Below are 18,174 nucleotides of genomic sequence, written 5' to 3' on the forward strand. Positions count from 1 at the left end.
TCTAAGTGAATCTCTCTCATATCTCCCAGTATGTTTGAAAGTATGTAGAATGTCTGGCCATAGGTGCATCATGAAAATCGCTTAGTATCTATCTCTTCTTTGATTCTCATACCATAAGGATTCGCCCACAAATTTGTTGCCTACAAGGTTTTACCTAAACATAGCCAACTTATGCACGATGGCTAACATTACCTTATCATTGCACAAAGTCCCTCTCCTAAAGCATCATGTTGTATCTCAAAGGACCAAGTGAAATCCGGTAATGCAAGTACTAGGCATGAGCTTATCAATACATTGTTGTGCCTCCTCGCTCAAAATGAAAACCTTTTTCTTCCTCAAATCTGTAAGAGGTCTTGCCTGCTATAAAAATCCCTTCACAAAGCGTTTGTATAAACCACATAACCAAAAATATCTCTTAAGTTGTATGAGATTCTTGGGTGGAGGCAAACCAATAATAGCTTGGATTTTCTCCGAATCAATTCAAACTTCCCCTCCATTGATAATATACCCTAGGTAGAATAGTTCTATCATCCCAAAATTGCACTTGGTCTCCTTATCATACAACAATTCCATTTCCAAAATGCTTAACACCTCCTCCAAGTCCCTCTAGTGATCCCCCTATGACTGAGTAAATGCCAAGATGTCATCAAAGAAGATCAGCACAAACCCTCCCAACGAATGCTGAAAGACCCTATTCATATAGGATTGAAATGTGGTTAGTGCATTGATTAGGCCAAATTGCATAACAAGGAACTCAAAAATGTCAAGGACAATTGAATGTTGTCTTCTCCGCATCCTCCCTCTTATCCATATCCGATGGAAACCATACCTCAAGTCAATTTAGAGAAGTAACATGCCCTTTACAACTCATCAATGTGGGGTATGGGATGTCTCTTCTTTATTATCTTCTTATTTAGGGTACAATACTCTGAATATCATACAGTCACATCTTTCTTAATGAACACAATTGCAGATGCTAACAGTCTCTTAGTAGGTCTGATATGCTCCATATCAAAAAACTCCTTTATTGTCTTTCCTATCTTGTCTTTGAGTTGCTTGGGGTGTTTGTATGGGGTGATGATGATGGGTTTTGCACCCTCAAACTAAATGATGTGCTCAATGCCCTTATCTAGTGGTCTACTTGGTGGGATGTCACTAAACACATTACTGTGTATAGTTAATATCTCCTAAGTATATTGGGGATAATTAGACTTCTGCTGCTCAATTGGTGTAGGCATTAACATAGACTCTATTGCCCACTCTACCTCTTCATGTTGAATCAACCTCTCCATCCTCCTCAAGTACATTATGCATGTTATCATTTGTCATACCGCTCAATACATGCTTCCTCCCATCTACCTCAAACCTCATCTCTGTAATGTCCCCTCTTCCTGGATTAAAGTTGAATGTTATAACTTGCAACCACTCATCAGTATAACATAGAAAAATGTATATAAGCATATTAGACATATTGAATTAAATAAATATTAATCTAAATTCTACCCTTGCTACCCCTCCTAATCCTTCAAAAGAGACCCTTCTCAAACCACCTAACCCTCTAGTGAGAATTATATTTTGATTAGGTAATTGTCATATAAAGAGCGTCTCCCTTAGGCCTCTTTGGGATCTCTGGTAACATTACTTGGTAGAGATCCCACCTCTAACCAAGTCTCTAATCTCTGACACATATGACTAACCACTACAATATATATTGCCTCAAAGAGATTCTTATGAATCTCTCTCTTGGGAGTTCTTTTAAAAAATTCCTAACATTCGCTCTTGAATGTCATCTGGTCTCTAAATCCCTTTCAAGGAATTTGACATCCAAAGGGATGCTCTCTACAAAGGATCTCTCTTGGTTTCAATGAGAATATAGATGCCCTTTTCCTACTAATAACTCTTAATCCATAAGCTCTCTATTATGTATTTTAGTCAAAATCACAATGAGACATACCACTTTAGATCTGTATCGAAATATCTTACTATACACTTGTTTCCCTTCTTTTGTATGAAGAGTATGTTGAGGCTATCAGTCTATCTATATTTCTATGATAAGATCTACTTCCCAACACTACTTCTTTGGACTGTTCTATTGATCTTTCTCAATCTTGTTTTATTACTACGCTTCTTGCTTATGATCATTGCACATGTATTATATGTTTGGTCCACCGTGTTTATCTTATTATTGGTTTAACTTCTATTGATTCTCATCGCTATCGCTTCACTTGTTGTCACGCATGGCTCCTTATTACTCCAACGCTACTCTATTGGTGATCTCCTCGTTTGATTCTAGAACATGCATGCTGGGGATTTGTGTTCTTGTTTGTGAGGATATGATGATGATACATTTGTGTATTTGCACAAGCTTCTATTTGTTCGCTGCTATGATTGGATCTTACTTCTCCTGCGTTGCTTCTGATCCACGCTAATAATGAATTTATTAGGTGTTCAACTGCACTCTCACGTTAGCAGCAATGAAGATTATTTTGATTTCTCTACATTAGAAGGTGAGGATATTCTTTTGTCCCTTGTTTCAACTAGTGATTGGTGGATATTTTGTTTGATTCAATACTTCCTTCCATTATACATGTTGAATATTAGGAATGCGCATGGCTCTTGGTGTATATGGTTTGTGCTAAGATTATGTATAGTTTGGTTTAGTAAAATGTCATTCCTCCACTCAAATACATTTAGAAAGGATATGGGAGACATTAATATTCTTAATAATAATAAACATTTAATTGTATTGATATTTATTTATTTAAACATTTATTATATTATTTAATTATTTACTCAGTAAATTTAGGAAATTACATATATATGCTTATTTTGGGGTTATTACAGTCCCTCCGTCCCCAATTTGCTTGTCCTCAAGCAACTTAACACTTTCCTTTCTTTCCCAAGTGGCATCTTCCTTTGGTAGGCCTTTCCGTTTTACTAGAAATTCTCTCACTACTCTGTTTCTCAATGGCTTTTCTCTAGTATCAAGGATGATTTCCTGCTCTAATGTGAAGTTTCCTTCGTCATCAAGGGGTGGTAATTTTGTGCATGGTACTACCTGCTGCCCCAAAACCTTCTTTGAGTCTGGATACATGAAATACATTGTGAATCTGAAAATTGTTTGGGAGTTCTAATTCATAGGCTACTTCACCCACTCTTCTAACCACTTTATATGGTCCATAAAATTAGGGTCTGAGTTTCATCGCCTTCCACAAATGATTATTCCACTCTCTTCTTGTCTGCATAGATTTTTTGCTGAGTTTGTGCATGGTGCAAGTTTTTTTAAAATTCTCTCATAATATCGATATTCTTTTGGATGAATTGTTGAGCGTTGGGTACCTTGCTTTCTGAGATAACTAATCCTCTAAATGTGGAGACTCCATAACCATATTATGTTTTGAAAGGACTCATTCTTATAGACATGTGATATGTTGTATTGTAGCAATGCTCTACCAAGTGTTGCCACTTGATCCATGCAGTTTGATGTCTAGTGACATAATTCCTTAGGTATCCCTCCATCCATTTGTTCACAATTTCTGTTTGAGCATCGGTTTGTGGATGATAGCTGGTGCTAGGAGTGAGTGTGGTTCTGACCAATTTGAAAAGTTCTTGCCAAAATTTGCTAAGGAACTTGTCTCAGTCATTCACTATATTCTAGGGCAGCTGTAATGACCCCATCTTTTAGCGTTCACGTTCTCCAAAGTCTAAGTGGAGCATAAGAGGAAATTAAATTAATTTCTTATAAAGTCATTAAGTAAATTAAAAATTAAAAGGTGACTTTATATTTAATTAATTTAATTAATTATTTTATTACAAGGGAGAAGCTTTTAGAGTGTGTATTGATTATTGGAAAGGCGGAAGCCTCTAGTAATTTAATTTTCTAGAAGCACAATTAATTATTGTATTGCAAGGGAGGAGTTTCTAGAGAGTGCATTAATTATTGGAAGGGGGAAGCTTCTAGCACTTGCAATTAATTAATATTTTTGTTCCTTCTAGAAGGGTGAAGGAAAAGGATAAATAGGGGTGAAAGTCTCATTGTTGAGCATCGAATTTTTGTGAATGACATTTGATAAGAGCTTGGATGTGTGAATCACATATCTTTCTTGGCAATAGGGGACGTTCATCCTCTCTTGTAATATTCTAGACGTCATTCCCTTGGGGTTTGGCCTTTGGAATACATTGCTTGTACTTGATTTCATCATTTTGGGAATTAATATAATTTCAGCATCGGTTCCATCTTCAGTTTGCATAAAAAATCTATTTCGGCAATTGATTCAGTTTTTGGGCATTTCCAGGGTGCCCATTATAGCAGTCCATGGAGACGAAAGACATCTTTAAAAAATATTTTTACAATTTGAGGTGCCTTATATTCTGTTGAAACTAGAAAAATATGAGCAAATTTGTTTATGTTGTCTTTCCCTTGGATTTTTTATAGTCCAATAATGAAATCCATAGATATACTCTCCCACTTTTGATTTGGAATAGGTAAAGGTTTTAGTAATCTTGTCGGATGGGATTGTTCAACCTTATTTTGTTGACGAGTCATACATTCTTGTACATATTTTTAGTGTCCTTTAAGCCTTTCCATGAGTATCTTTCCCTTATATGTTTATATGTCTTGTAATATCCTAGATGATCGGCTAAGGGGTTATCATGATATTCTTTTGTAACTCTTTCTTTCATTTTGGATTTTTGGGTCAAATATATCCTCCCTTTGTAGAAGATAATGTCATTTGAAACCTTGAAATCTTCATTAGGTACCTTCCCTTATAATACTTTGGTTGCAAATTCTTCCTTGACATAATCTGCTAGTATCATATCTTTCCAATTCCTGGAGATGTTAGAAATGGTGTTAATATGGGACCTTCTTGATAAGGCATCTGCTACTCCGTTATTAATGCCCTTAACATATTTGATATCAAAATCATAGGCTTAAATTTTGTTTCCCCACTTCTGCTACCGGTCATTTAGATGTTTTTGATTTAGGAAGAAGTGTAGACTTATGATCAATTTTGAATGTAAATTTTTGACAAACCAAGTACTGACGGAATTTTGCCTAGGCATGCATTATTGCCAACATTCCTTTGTCATATGGAATAGTGTTTTTCAGCATTATTGAGCTTATAGCTTTCGAAAGCTACAAGATGTTTCCTTTGCATAAATATAGCTCCTATGCTTTCTCCTGAGGCATCACATTGTAATTCGAATGGTATAGAGAAATCTGGTATGGCTGATATTGGGCATGAGCTTATAACTTCTTTTAGTTGTTCGAAGGCTTGTTGTGCTTTGCCTTCCCAAGTGAACGCTCCTTTCTTGGTTAAGTACGTAAGAGGGGCTGCAATTTTTGAGAATCCTTTAACAAATCTTTGATAGTAGCTGCATAGCCCCACAAATCCCCTGAGGTGGGTGAGGGTCTAGGGCTTTGGCCATTCCTTGATAGCTTTTATTTTTTCTTCATTGATACTCACCCCTTCTTTGTTGATTTTATGCCCAAGGTAAAGTATCTTCTCATGTCCAAAATCACACTTTGAGATTTTAGCATATAGAGATTCTCTTTCCAAAATATTCAAGACTTCCTCAACATGTTTTAGGTGCTCCTTCCATGTTTTACTATAAATAAGGATGTCATCAAAGAATATGAGAAGGGATTTTCGTAACTGTTGTCTAAAGATGTGATTCATACAAGATTGGAAAGTTGTCGATGCATTTGTAAGTCCAAAAGGGATTACAAGGAACTCAAAATGTCCATAATGGCATCAAAAAGTTATTTTGGAACATCTTTTTTCATTCTGATTCTGTGATACCCAGATTTGAGATCGATCTTCAAGAAATAACATGCTCCATGCAATTCATCCATTAACTCATCAATTCTAGGAATAGGATATCTATTTTTAATAATTTTCTTATTTAATGCTCGATAATCGATGCACATTCTCATAGTTCCATCCTTCTTCTTTATCAATACTATTGATGATGCAAAAGGGCTACTACTAGGTTGTATGTGTCCCATTTCTAAAACTGTTCTTTGATAGTTTTCTATATTTCTTCTTTATATTTGTGGGGGTGTCTATAAGGTGTAGTGATTACAGGTTTTGCTTCTTCCAATTCTATGTTATGTTCAAAACCTCTTTTGGGAGGAAGTCATGGAGGGATCACTTCAAACACTTTTTCTTATTTCTTAAGAATGGGTTGAATCTCTACATCGAATGTTCACTCCTTAGTGAGGCTTTGATCTAGGATCATACGCTATGCTATCATTTCTTAGTAGTCATGTTTAATATTTTCTCCATTTTATTGCATGATACCACTTTTGTTGATCCATTGAGCATTCCCTTCAGCATTATTTCTTTACCTTCCTATTTGAAACATATTTCAAAATTTGGTCCATCCATGATAAATCCTCTAGCAAATTTATCCAAGGCATACCTAGTATAATATCATTTTTTATATTTGCCACATAAAGTTTCTTTTAATTGTATGCCCACTGATGGCAATTTCTATTTGTTTGACCATCTTTGTGCAGCAATCTACAGTCCCATTTGCCAACTTGACACTGAAACCTTCAAAGTCTTGAGCTTTAGCCTCCTCTTTGCTACCAAGTGTTTTCTAATAAAGTTGTGAGAAGCTCTTGTATCTACTAGTGCAATCACCTTTTGACCCTAAAGTACACCTTTAATTCGAAAAGGCCTATTTTCATCTTGGGATATGACTGCTAGTGTTCCTTGTTTGGATTCCTCCACTCTTGCCCCTTTATTTGTTTCTTCAATTTGATTTACTTGCCCTCTTTTACATCGATGTTGCTGCCCCAAGGTTCCTTACATTTAAAGTATAGATTTTTTTGAATTAGCTCTTCCCTTTGTTGGCATTTGTGTCCAGTGCTCCATGGTTTATTACATAAGTAACATGGTTTTCCTAGGTTATATCTTTTGGTTCCTTCACTCCGGTGGAATGTTTTGGAATGGAAGTTTCAAGCTCAATCCTTATTATTAGATTCAACCATTGTTGCCTTTCCTATAGCTTCTTCTAGATTTTGTGGCTCATGGAGTTTTAACATAGTTTTTGTGGATTCTTTAAGACCTATGAATGTGCATCTATGTCTGCTTTGGGAGAGATTGGGATTCATGACTGAAAATTCTTGGAATTGTTTAACATACTCATGCAATGTTCCTGTTTGCTTAAGGTGTGTTAACTCTTGGAAGTACCACTCAGTATATTTCTCATCGAATCGGTTCATGAGTTTTTGGAAGAACTCTTCTTAAGTTTTTACATCTTTATGCCCTAATGAGATAGGCCCCTAGGTCCACCAATCATGTGCTGCTCCACCAAGGAGGATTATGGCATATTGGAGGGCTTCTTCCTCCGTCATGGGATTTGGGATGAAGAATGTGTTCATATTTTCTAACCATTGATGGCCTAATATTTCCCCTAATCCATTAAAAATTGGAATTGTGACCTTGCTTATTTTTCTTTTGAGTTCTTCATTCATTAACCTTTAGGCATTTCTCTTCTCTTATCCACACAAAATTCCCTAAAGGAGATTGCTTCTCGAATTTGAGGTTCTAGAGCTGCATATACTCTTGCAACGTCTTCAATGCTATTTAGGGGTTTCTCTACCCCTACCTTCTCTCTTAGGTTTACTCTTTTGGGTAGGAATGTAGGTTGGGTAAGGCTCGAACTCGAAGTTTTATTGTTATTCTCAGAATGGATTGAACTAGTTTCTCTCACTAGGATGGATTGGCTTCTTAAGTTATTGATTGAGTTTCCCATGTTTTGTAAGCTTACAACAGGGCCTGAATTGATTTTTCCATTTGATTCAATATAGTTTGATTAATTTTGTTGGTTTCCTGCGTATACGATCTCACTTCATTTGCTTATTCGTTCATTGTAGTTTTTATCCTCCTCTCGTAAGTTTGCATAAGCCCTTACTCAGAAGGTAGTAGGATTATGCTCTGATACCACTGTTATGTCCCCTCTTCCTGCATTAAAGTCGAATGCTATAACTTGGAAACACTTTGTTAGTATAACATAGAAAAATGTATAAAAACATAATAGACATATTGAGTTAAATAAATATTAATCTAAATTCTACCCTTCCTAATCCTTTGGAAGAGACCCTTCTCAAACCACCTAATCCTCTAGTGAGAATTATATCTCGATTAGGTAATTGTCATATAAAGAGTGTCTCCCTTAGGCCTCTTTGGGAACTCTAGTAACATTACTTGGTAGAGATCCCACCTCTAACCAAGTCTCTAATCTCTGACACATATGACTAACCACTACAATATATATTGCCTCAAAGAGATTCTTATGAATCTCTCTCTTGGGAGTTCTTTTTAAAAATTCCTAACATTCACTCTTGAATGTCATTTGGTCTCTAAATCCCTTTCAAAGAATTTGACATCCAAAGGGATGCTCTCTACAAAGGATCTCTCTTGGTTTCAATGAGAATATAGATGCTCTTTTTCTACTAATAACTCTTAATCCATATGCTCTCTATTATGTATTTTTGTCAAAATCACAATGAGACGTACCACTTTAGATCTGTATCGAAATATCTTATTATATGCTTGTTTCCATTTTTCTGTATGAAGAGTATGTTGAGGCTATCAGTGTATTTATATTTCTCTGATAAGATCTACTTCCCAACACTACTTCTTTGGATTGTTGCGTCGATCCTTCTCTATCTCATTTTATTAATATGCTTCTTGCTTACAGTCACTGCATATGTATTATATGTTTGGTTCATCGTGTTTATCTCATTATTGGTTTAACCTTTGTTGATTCTCGCCGTTATCACTTCCCTTGTTGTCATGCATGACTCCCTATTACTCCAACACTACTCTATTGATGATCTCCTTGTTTGATTATAGAACATGCTTGCTGGGCATATGTGTTCTTGTTTGTCAGGATATGATGATGATATGACCCCTGTGTATTTGGGCAGGCTTTTTTTTATTCTCTACTATGATTGGATCTTGCTTGTCCCCGCATTGTTTCTGATCCACGCTGATAATGAATTTATTATTTGTTTGATTGCACTCCCATGTTGGTGGCAATGAAGATTTGTCTAATTTCTCTACATTTAGAAGGTGAGGATATTCTTTTGTCCCTTGTTTTTACTGGTGATTGGCAGTTATAAAACATCCAATTGACTTTTCTTATTTTATTTGATTCGATACTTCCTTCCTTTATACATGCTGAATATTATGAATGGCGTGGCTCTTGGTGTGTATGCTTTGTGCTAAGATTATCGTTAGTTTGGTCTAATAAAATGTCATTCCTCCACTCGAATACATTTAGAAAGGATATGGGAGACATTAATATTCTGAATGATAATTAACATTACTTGTATTGATATTTATTTATTTAAGCATTTATTATATTATAATATAATAATATATTATATTATTTAATTATTCACTTAGTAATAAAAGAAAATTGTTCTTCATTTATTTAGGAAATTACATATATATGCTTATTTTGGGGTTATTACAATCTCCATGGTATGTGTGTTGAGGTAAAACTCAATAATGTGAAGTGACACCATCCATAGGATGACATCCACCTTGCCCAAACTCACAACATAATAATCTGTTTGAAACTCAAAATTATTCAACCTTAAGGGGAGGTTGAGAATCCTTCTTGCATAATCCACTCTCACTCTAAATCCCTAAATCTCCTCTGTCTAAATTACACGCTTGGTCACAAGTCCCTTAGCAATGAAATTATTTGTGGCTCACGTGTCTAGTAAGGTGATCACTCAATGCCCTACTAAGACCTCTCTCATCCTGAATGGTCCCTCCTTCTAAATGCTAGATAGGCATGCTATGGGTGCCTCATCTTTCCCTTCTAATGCACTTTCTCCCTCACTGTCACATTTCTCAGCCTATTGCTCTGAAATTTTTGTACAAGTCTCATCTCCTGAAAGGTACTCCATCTTGTTTGCCTTCTCTTTTGAGGTGCACTTGTGCTTAGGGTCCCATGGTTCCTTGCATTTAAAGCATGAATTCCTACGTCTCAGTCATTCAAGGACTCATCATTAGGTTTTTGAAATGGTCTCTTTTCCTACTCTAGAGTTTTATGAAAGGGATCCTTATCCTTATCGTTTGGGAAGTTCTTGGAAGAAGACTTGTTCCTCAATCAGCATACTCCGTACTCCTAGCTTTTTAATTATGTGGGTGGGTCAAATGCTCTAGCCCAACTACCCAAAAGATCTAAAAGCTATTCAACAAAATGTACTTTCGATCTCCTCTAAGAAACATCTCTCACCATCATTGATAACTTCTAGAAGTCAAATACGTCTACCTCTAATCTCCCATACTGCTTGATTTGTGCAAGCTCCCTGAAATACATCTCTGCCTCCTTACGATCAAAATACCCTAATGTAATCAACCTATGGTACCACCACTCATGGGCTACAACATTCAAGTGCAAAGTGGGGAACCTAATCACTGCCTTCTCTAACATAGTCTTCAGCAATAGGTAATTATGTAGCTTGAACCCTTAAACACAAGCTGGGCATTTATCATATCCAACATGTTGGGTGGATATATTGCAACCGACAGTTTTGGGTAAAATTCAGTCGCAAAATAGGATGACCAACCACAACATGTGAGACAGAGTCTTTCCTACTTTAAAGGGAAGGCTCCCCCTTCTCACCATTCCTTGGATCAACTTAAGGTAAGCAAGAAGTTGAGAGATTTTGTAAAGGGATGTTATCAATATTCTTTATTTCAACTTTCAGAAAAGAATCTACTTACCCGTGGAGCAAGTAATGGGCAAGGCGAAATCTCTAACAACACTTCTATCTAAAAGTTGAAAATGGTGATACCCATAAACCAACACTAACCTAAAGGCTAGCCAAAAGTGTACCAATTTGGCTCTAAGTCCGGTCGTAATTCTATATGAATAAACTTTACTATTGGGGCACAAAGACTTCCAGAATTAAAGATATCCTAATGATTTTGTGAATCAAGAAAGAGATATAAGCTACAAACAAAGCGTCTAACCTATATATCTCTACAATTGCTCCCGGTCAAAGCTCTGACTCCAGTTGCTTCTTAAATCATCGTGCACTCAATTATCCAGAATACAAGATCACATGAATCAAAGATAACATATGCAAATTACAGACAAAGTTTCTAATTCGCACAAGTAATAATTGCACTCAATCAAAGTTTTGTTTCAATTGCTTCTTTGTATTCACTTTTCTATTACAAAACAATGCTATACAATCAAAGTTTTGTTGGCACAAGTTCTCCAAAGCTCTCTTGCATACAACAAAAGATGATCTTACAATAAGAGGGCACTCCTTTATATAAGCAAAGGAGTTGAGGAAAAGGTGGAGGAAAAAGTGGGAGTAACTCAACCAACTTTGACTGAGTCTAACTAGAAGAGAAATTATTTGGTTACTTGCAACTCGCATTACATGTAATTACATCAATTTCCTGCAATACATCATCTCCAGCTACAAACATGAATGAAGAAGAAAGAAGACAAAAGACAAGCAAAACAATCATACGGATTGTTTTGAAGGGCCTTGTACTTGGCGATGCTACCCCGGATGATCATAGGATCGGAAGTTCCTGTATTTTGTGCCGCTTCATTCACCTTGATAATCATGGTGTTACGTCTTCTGATAGCGTTTGACTCTGTTTGATGAATTGTCCATTGTCATTTGAAAACTTGATGTGATCAAAATTTTCTCGCTCAAGTTGTCGTGAATTCTCCTTTTTCGATCAGCACAAACTGGAGTCTCTGACACTTTGAAAACCTTCTCAGTGGTGTCCAGATGTAAACTCGGAACAACTTTCTGACAAGCATCTGCAACTTCCTTTTTTTCCTTTTTTTGAAACAAAGTGCTTGGCGCATTACATCACAAACTCGGGTTCTCAAACAACCATTGGGAAAACGAAGATCAAATGAATTATTGCTTCTTGAGAACGAAAGCATGTCTTCTTGACGAGAAGTTTTGACATATCTTGAAAAGTGTGCCACAACATGAAGACGAAAACATATTCTAATGAGATTAGACCCATGAAAACCTTTGGATTTGAGTTATAGTGATGAATCCATGAGAAGTGGGTATTCAAAGTATGGATTAGATACTTATGGAACACATGTGATGGCTGGAAATGAATTTGAAAACATATGTATTTGGGCGAAAAAGGCCAAAGTTGGACTTGGAAAGATGGATTGCATGAGGGCAATGATGGGTTCTCGTGGGTATGGCCAAGAATGCAAATTGGGATGCATACAAATGCATGCAAATGACGACTTTGGTGTTCAAAAGTGTGACCTTTAGTCAAAAACGAGTTCTCAAGATGTCATCACACATAAAGTGGATTACATGTATATGCAACATGTAACAAAGAATGGAAAATGAGATGACATGCAAATGCAGATGGAGGATGAGCTTACATGTAAATGCGTATGAAATGCATTATGAAATACATGTATTTTGCTCATGACATGTAAGTGCATATGGAAGGAATAAATGCAATGTGCCTTGACGCGAAGTGACCTTTTATAGATGTCTTTGGGGAAAGGTGAAGTCCAAACACATGGGACAACATGCTCATGAGATTTTTTGACCTTTTAAAAGTGACTTTTAAGTCAAAAATGGGTTTTCAAGATGCAATTACACGTAAAGGAATTTTCATGTAAACATGACATGCAATTAGGTGTGGAAAGTGAGATGAGTGAAAATGGAAATGGAGAATGAAATTACATGTATGTGCGGATGATGGATGGAAATATATGTAATTGCATTTGAAGAATAATATGTGAAGCATTATGACATGGAATGATGGACGTGAAACGGAATGATGATCTTGTTCTTGGGAAAGAACTTGCAACTTTTTCAAAATGAAGAAAGACCAAAATGCATACAAGCAAAACACAAAAACAAACACAAAAGAAAAATATATGTTTGGCAAAAGACTCTAACATATCAACAAGCAAGCCACTTCAATATGTAATTCGAATTTGGAGTTTGGGAACAAACCAAAAGCATGTAAATGAACCATTTCATCGTTTTTAAAGGACAAATGCACTTTTCATGGAATCTATATCAACAAGTGTAAATCGTCAAGCTAAAACATGCACAAAATCAAAAAGATGAGCATGAATTAATTAGCAAGAAGGAAAATGTCCACTTTCAAGATGATTGTGTGCCAAAAATGAAGGAGAAAGAAACTCCAACATTGAAAAATTCTCAAACAAACTTGAATTTCTTCAACCTTGCAAAGAGGAATTCGAAATGAGCATCTAAGGAGGCATTTTCCATTTATGTGCGCAAAAATGTGATCAATAAATACCAAAACACAACTTTTTTGGCAAAATGCAAGAGAGGAAACCCGTTTTTGTCAAAAACGTGGTTTTAAAAGGGCATTGCATGGATCAATTTTCACCTTAGAATGCAAAAACGTGCACTCCAATGTCGTCTATAATGAACAAAACTTCAAAACGACTCCTTTTAGAAAAAAAAGTGAATTTTAAAGGTCCAAATCTGGGTGTTTTTGTCCAAAACGTGGCTCCAAATAAGGCTGAAATGAAATTTTTTTAGCATGAATGAGGTTTCCAAATGCATGGGAATGCATGAGGATGCAAAAATGCCTTTTGAGGGAAAGATTTCAAGTCATTCCGTGGAATAATCTATGAGAAATCACCAAAAATGGGTGCTTGGAGGCCAACGACATGAAGTTTTGCCTCCAATCTTCAAAAATAGGTTTTAGAGAGAGGCAAATGCATGAAGTTGAATGCAAAACGAACCTTTTTTGTGTGATTGCATGTTTGAAATATGCAACATAGACCCAAATGCACCTTTTAGAGGTCATTACTATTGTCGGTAAAGGTATAAAATAGTCGACAGGTAGATTAGCATCCGAAAGGACACGTGACGGTTGAGTCACCCCTTCGGAATGGTATATGTACACCATTCGGAATGAACTTTGGAAGATGGTTGTAATCATCATTGGAAGCACTATGTAATCTCTTTGGCATATATGCGAATAATAAAAGGAGTACTGCTATGTTACATGTTCTTGTCTATTGTCTATATGCATTAAACTATTTACCCCATACAGTAAACATTAGCCGCCGTTGCTAGGGACCAACCTGGGTCACCCACGTGACAGGCGGGAATACTCACCACTATACTACAACACCCTGGAGCTGCTGCAGGCATGGAGTGTCTGTGTACCAGAGGTGGAGAGAACAACAGAGCAAGCCTTTTGAGAGGGGTGATACGCTTTGAGGCACTTGGAGTAGGTGTTGGACGTGAAGCTGTCTTGGTGGACGCATAGAGAGCTCGGGAGGAGCTCATCATCCAGTTGAAGGCAGTACAACGAGACTTGGCTTAGTGTACCTAGGAGTTGGAAGCAGAAAAAGCGGCACGAGTGGATATTTTGTAATTGTCGTCCGGAGACAACTTTTTTTTGGGGGGAGGATGATGTTGTCGGTAAAATTATAAAATAGTTGACGGGTAGATTAGAATGTTGTCGGTAAAGTTATGAAATAGCCGACAGGTAGATTAGCATTCGAAAGGATGCATGACGGTTGAGTCATCTCTTTGGAATGGTATATTTACAGCGTTCGGAATGGACTTTGGAGGATGGTTGTAATCATCATTGGAAGCACTATGTAATCTCTTTGTCATATATGCAAATAATAAAAAGAGTACTGTTGTGTTACATGTTCTTGTTTATTGTCTGTATGCATTAAACTATTTACCCCACATGGTAAACAATTACATGTTTTAAAAGTATGTTTTTTGCTCAAAAACGGGTTTAAGAGATGCACTTGCATGTCTTATTGGCCAAACACACCTTTTGGGTACAATTACATGTATTTAAAACTTGCATTTGCAACCCATAGGCCAAAATGCACCTTTTGGGTGCATTTGCATGTTTTAAAAAAATGCTTTTCAACCCAAACACTCCTTTTGGGTGCAATTGCATAAGACATAAACATCTCAACTTCTTGATGTCTCTGCATGGTTAAGTTGAGATTATATACATTTTCATCAAAAACACACTTTTAAGCTGCAATTGCAAATTTTGCATGTAAACATGTTGCATACAACTAAGTGGTAAATTAAACACATGTCAATTTGATTTTGATGAAATATAACTTAAATGGGACATAAATAATATTGACATTATCATATTAACAATATAATGTGCAAATATCATTTAATAAGTAATATTTGCTTGAGCATTTGTTTTACAAATAAAAAATTAAATTGAACTATATAGTTAATATAGTCACTTAAGTGAAAAATAAAAATGATAAAGTAACTTTAAAACATAACATAACATAAAGTGAATTTATGTTATATTTTTTGAAAAGTGAATGTCAAATTAAAAATATAACATGATATTTTAAATTCATGCAGTTGCATAAAAAAGATTCACTTTTTGGGTACTAAATTGATCATATCTTTTGATTCCCAACTATGATTAAGCCGTAAGATAGACCGATTCGAAGGGAAAACTGAAACAAACAACTTGAGTAAAACCAAAGGACTAAAAACCAACAAACACACACTCAAAAATGAAAGAAAGGACGATGAATGCCTTAAAAATCAAGAATACGCTCAACAAATAGAAAAACGGAAAATACTTGATGGAAGCCTGAAGTAAAAGAATTCATTATATTAATTAGAGTTAATTGATCGATCAACATTAACCAATTCAATAACAAATTCATCTTAGAGAAATACAAAACTAGTTTGAAAAAGTTTCGTACTGTTACCTACATTTTGTGGTGACAAAATGCAGGACAATAGAACAAAATGCGACAAGGTCAACTTGTCCACAGCCTGCTGGAAATCCTTGTTACCATGTGGAACCCATCAATTTGCTCTGTCTATTGAGCCTAAAATCTCTTATGTCCAATAATTTGGCCAAGGTTAAATAACTCCTGGACCTCAGGTGGTTGGGTCATGAAGTTTGTATAATGGTGCTTGATCTCCTTTGCCCTTTAAATCTGTATCTCAGGCCTGCAACCATGTGGATTAGGTGACTCCTACCATACAGTGAGCACTGGTTCTAAGGCCTCGGAGTTGAACTAGATGCTATAGTATGCTCCCCCTGTGGCCTGCTAGATTCCCTTGTATGAGTGATATGCTAAGGTTGCTCCTTGCATGAGTAATTTCGTATAACAATTTCTCCCAACATCTGAGACATCGCATCCATAATAGTGTCAAATTTTCTTGCCGTACTAGCAGCTGGACTGAGACCTAGATTTTGGCTTCTCTTTCTCAAACATGGTGTCTGCCAAGGTATCACTGATTCTAAAATCTGACCTGTGAATTCCTTTCCCGGTATAAGTTAAATAATGCTGGTCACTCATCCAATTGTTTTATGATGTTAACATGATGGTAGGAATTGTTATCTGCTCTTCTAATTTTCTTATTTTGGTTACAAAGTCTTCTTTTTGGTTGTTTTTGCTTCTCTTTTGTTATTCGTGTTATTTGTAGTTTTTTATATTTTTTGATATACATATTGGAATATTGCTAAAAAACTACTGAAGCCACTACAACATCTAAACTTATTGCTGAAAATGAAAGAAGTGCTGAATTTTTATCCAATCTTCATAGGTAGTACATTAATGTACCAGATAATTATGAGCTGATCGCAAATAGAGGTTGGAATTGAGCTATGCTTTGTCCTAGTAACATTGGTTGCTAATAATTTTGAGGTTTGAGGGAAGCTCCCACATCTCAGTTGGAGTCCAAAACATCAGTACCCTGGGCTGTATGGCTTAAAGAAGGATCTGAAGAATGCTTGTAAAACCAGATATTCTTTACTGGTAATTCCTAGAGGCACCCATTCAGCAAACAACTATAGAAAATTGTGTCAAATTTTGCCCAGTTTGTACCATATATCCAAGATGGGAATAATGTCTTTGCAAGAGACACGGCACAGGTCCTTAGATGTTGTCATTGCTGGTAATGCAAGTCAATTTGCCTATCCACATTGCACCATTTGATCATACCAGGAGACAGTCTGAAGATCTCTGAAGACTTCTTCAGGCCTGGAAAAGAATAGAGAATAAAATATGTTCAATATTTGATCCAGTTCTCATTCTCAGATCAATATCTACAGTTGCGCATCTGAAGGAAGTTTAATGGATGACTGGAGTACCTTATTCCAGATTTTTGTTGTCAAATGATAAATGGGTGCAAGTTAGATTCATCCGTGTCAGTTTTTGGTTAGATAGTGAAGAATCAGTCCTTTTTTTATCCTTATGCAGATTTGATGGAGCGACTTTGGTAATTGTTTTTGTGATCCATGATGTTTAGCTAATGTATGTGGTAACACGTGTTCGATTATTTTGGTCCGCATATGTATTTGGCTTCAGATTTAGCTGACACTTTATCCATGTTTGATTATTTTGCTAAGTGTTCTTGAGCCGACATGCAACTAATCTCATTTCTTGTTCCAGATATATAAGATCAATATATTTGGTCATTTTCATAAAGATAGGTGTGTGCATCGATTGTGCATAGTTTCACATGTGCAAGATAATGATTTGAGGTGCAAATCAGAGAAAACTAGTGTGATGGAGAAGTCATCAATGAAATGTATGAAATCAAAGTAAAAAACCTAATTGGAACTGTACTATGGCATTTGTAGATGTTTCTCAATTCAATCATCACTGTTACATTGTAATTGTCTCATAGATAATAAGTCATCTTAAGCAGTGTGCCTAAATGCCTGTGCATTCCCCATCGTAACACTTCTCTAGAGTTGTTTCATCTTGTGGGTTCATCCCCACTGTGGTTTACCCCTTGACTGGTTTTCGACATATAAGAATCTTGGTATATGGTGTTGTGGTTGTTTGTGTTATGCTTTTTCGTCTTTCTTTTAATTATATGTGTTAAGTGGTTAAAGAATCAGATTAATAAAGTTAAAGATTGCAAAACACAGATTCACCTCCTGCTCATAATATTCCTTAATTCCAACAAACTGAGTCCTCTGCAACTATACAGCCAGCTGGTTGTGCAAAAAACCAATTGAGACCCTCCATTTCATGTGTCGATCTGATCATGCTGGGAATCTTTTCTAACTTTCAAGCCTTATCTGACAAATTACTGTCCAAAATTTGTTCAAAACTGCAAACCAATTGATTCAAACTGCACACAAGATTTGAGGCTATGTCCATTTC

At 36.1% G+C, this 18,174-nt stretch overlaps 1 protein-coding gene across 3 annotated transcripts in view; it reads left to right on the forward strand.

Moving 5' to 3' along the window:
- LOC149572592 (uncharacterized) overlaps positions 1-18,174 on the forward strand; it is a 321,499-nt gene that overhangs the window by 279,891 nt on the left and 23,434 nt on the right. Inside the window, exon 17 of one of the 3 annotated variants that reach the window (XM_089813696.1) lies at positions 2,445-2,507. The exons of the other annotated variants lie outside the window; for them this stretch is intronic. Coding sequence (XP_089669822.1) covers positions 2,445-2,504 — 60 coding nt within the window. The 3' untranslated portion in view covers positions 2,505-2,507. The remainder of the gene's footprint in view (positions 1-2,444; positions 2,508-18,174) is intronic. 3 annotated transcript variants of the gene reach the window in all.

The sequence above is a fragment of the Cupressus sempervirens genome, chromosome 2 (assembly GCF_028749045.1).
Source record: "Cupressus sempervirens isolate cs-2001-9-10 chromosome 2, ASM2874904v1, whole genome shotgun sequence".
NCBI lineage: Eukaryota > Viridiplantae > Streptophyta > Pinopsida > Cupressales > Cupressaceae > Cupressus > Cupressus sempervirens.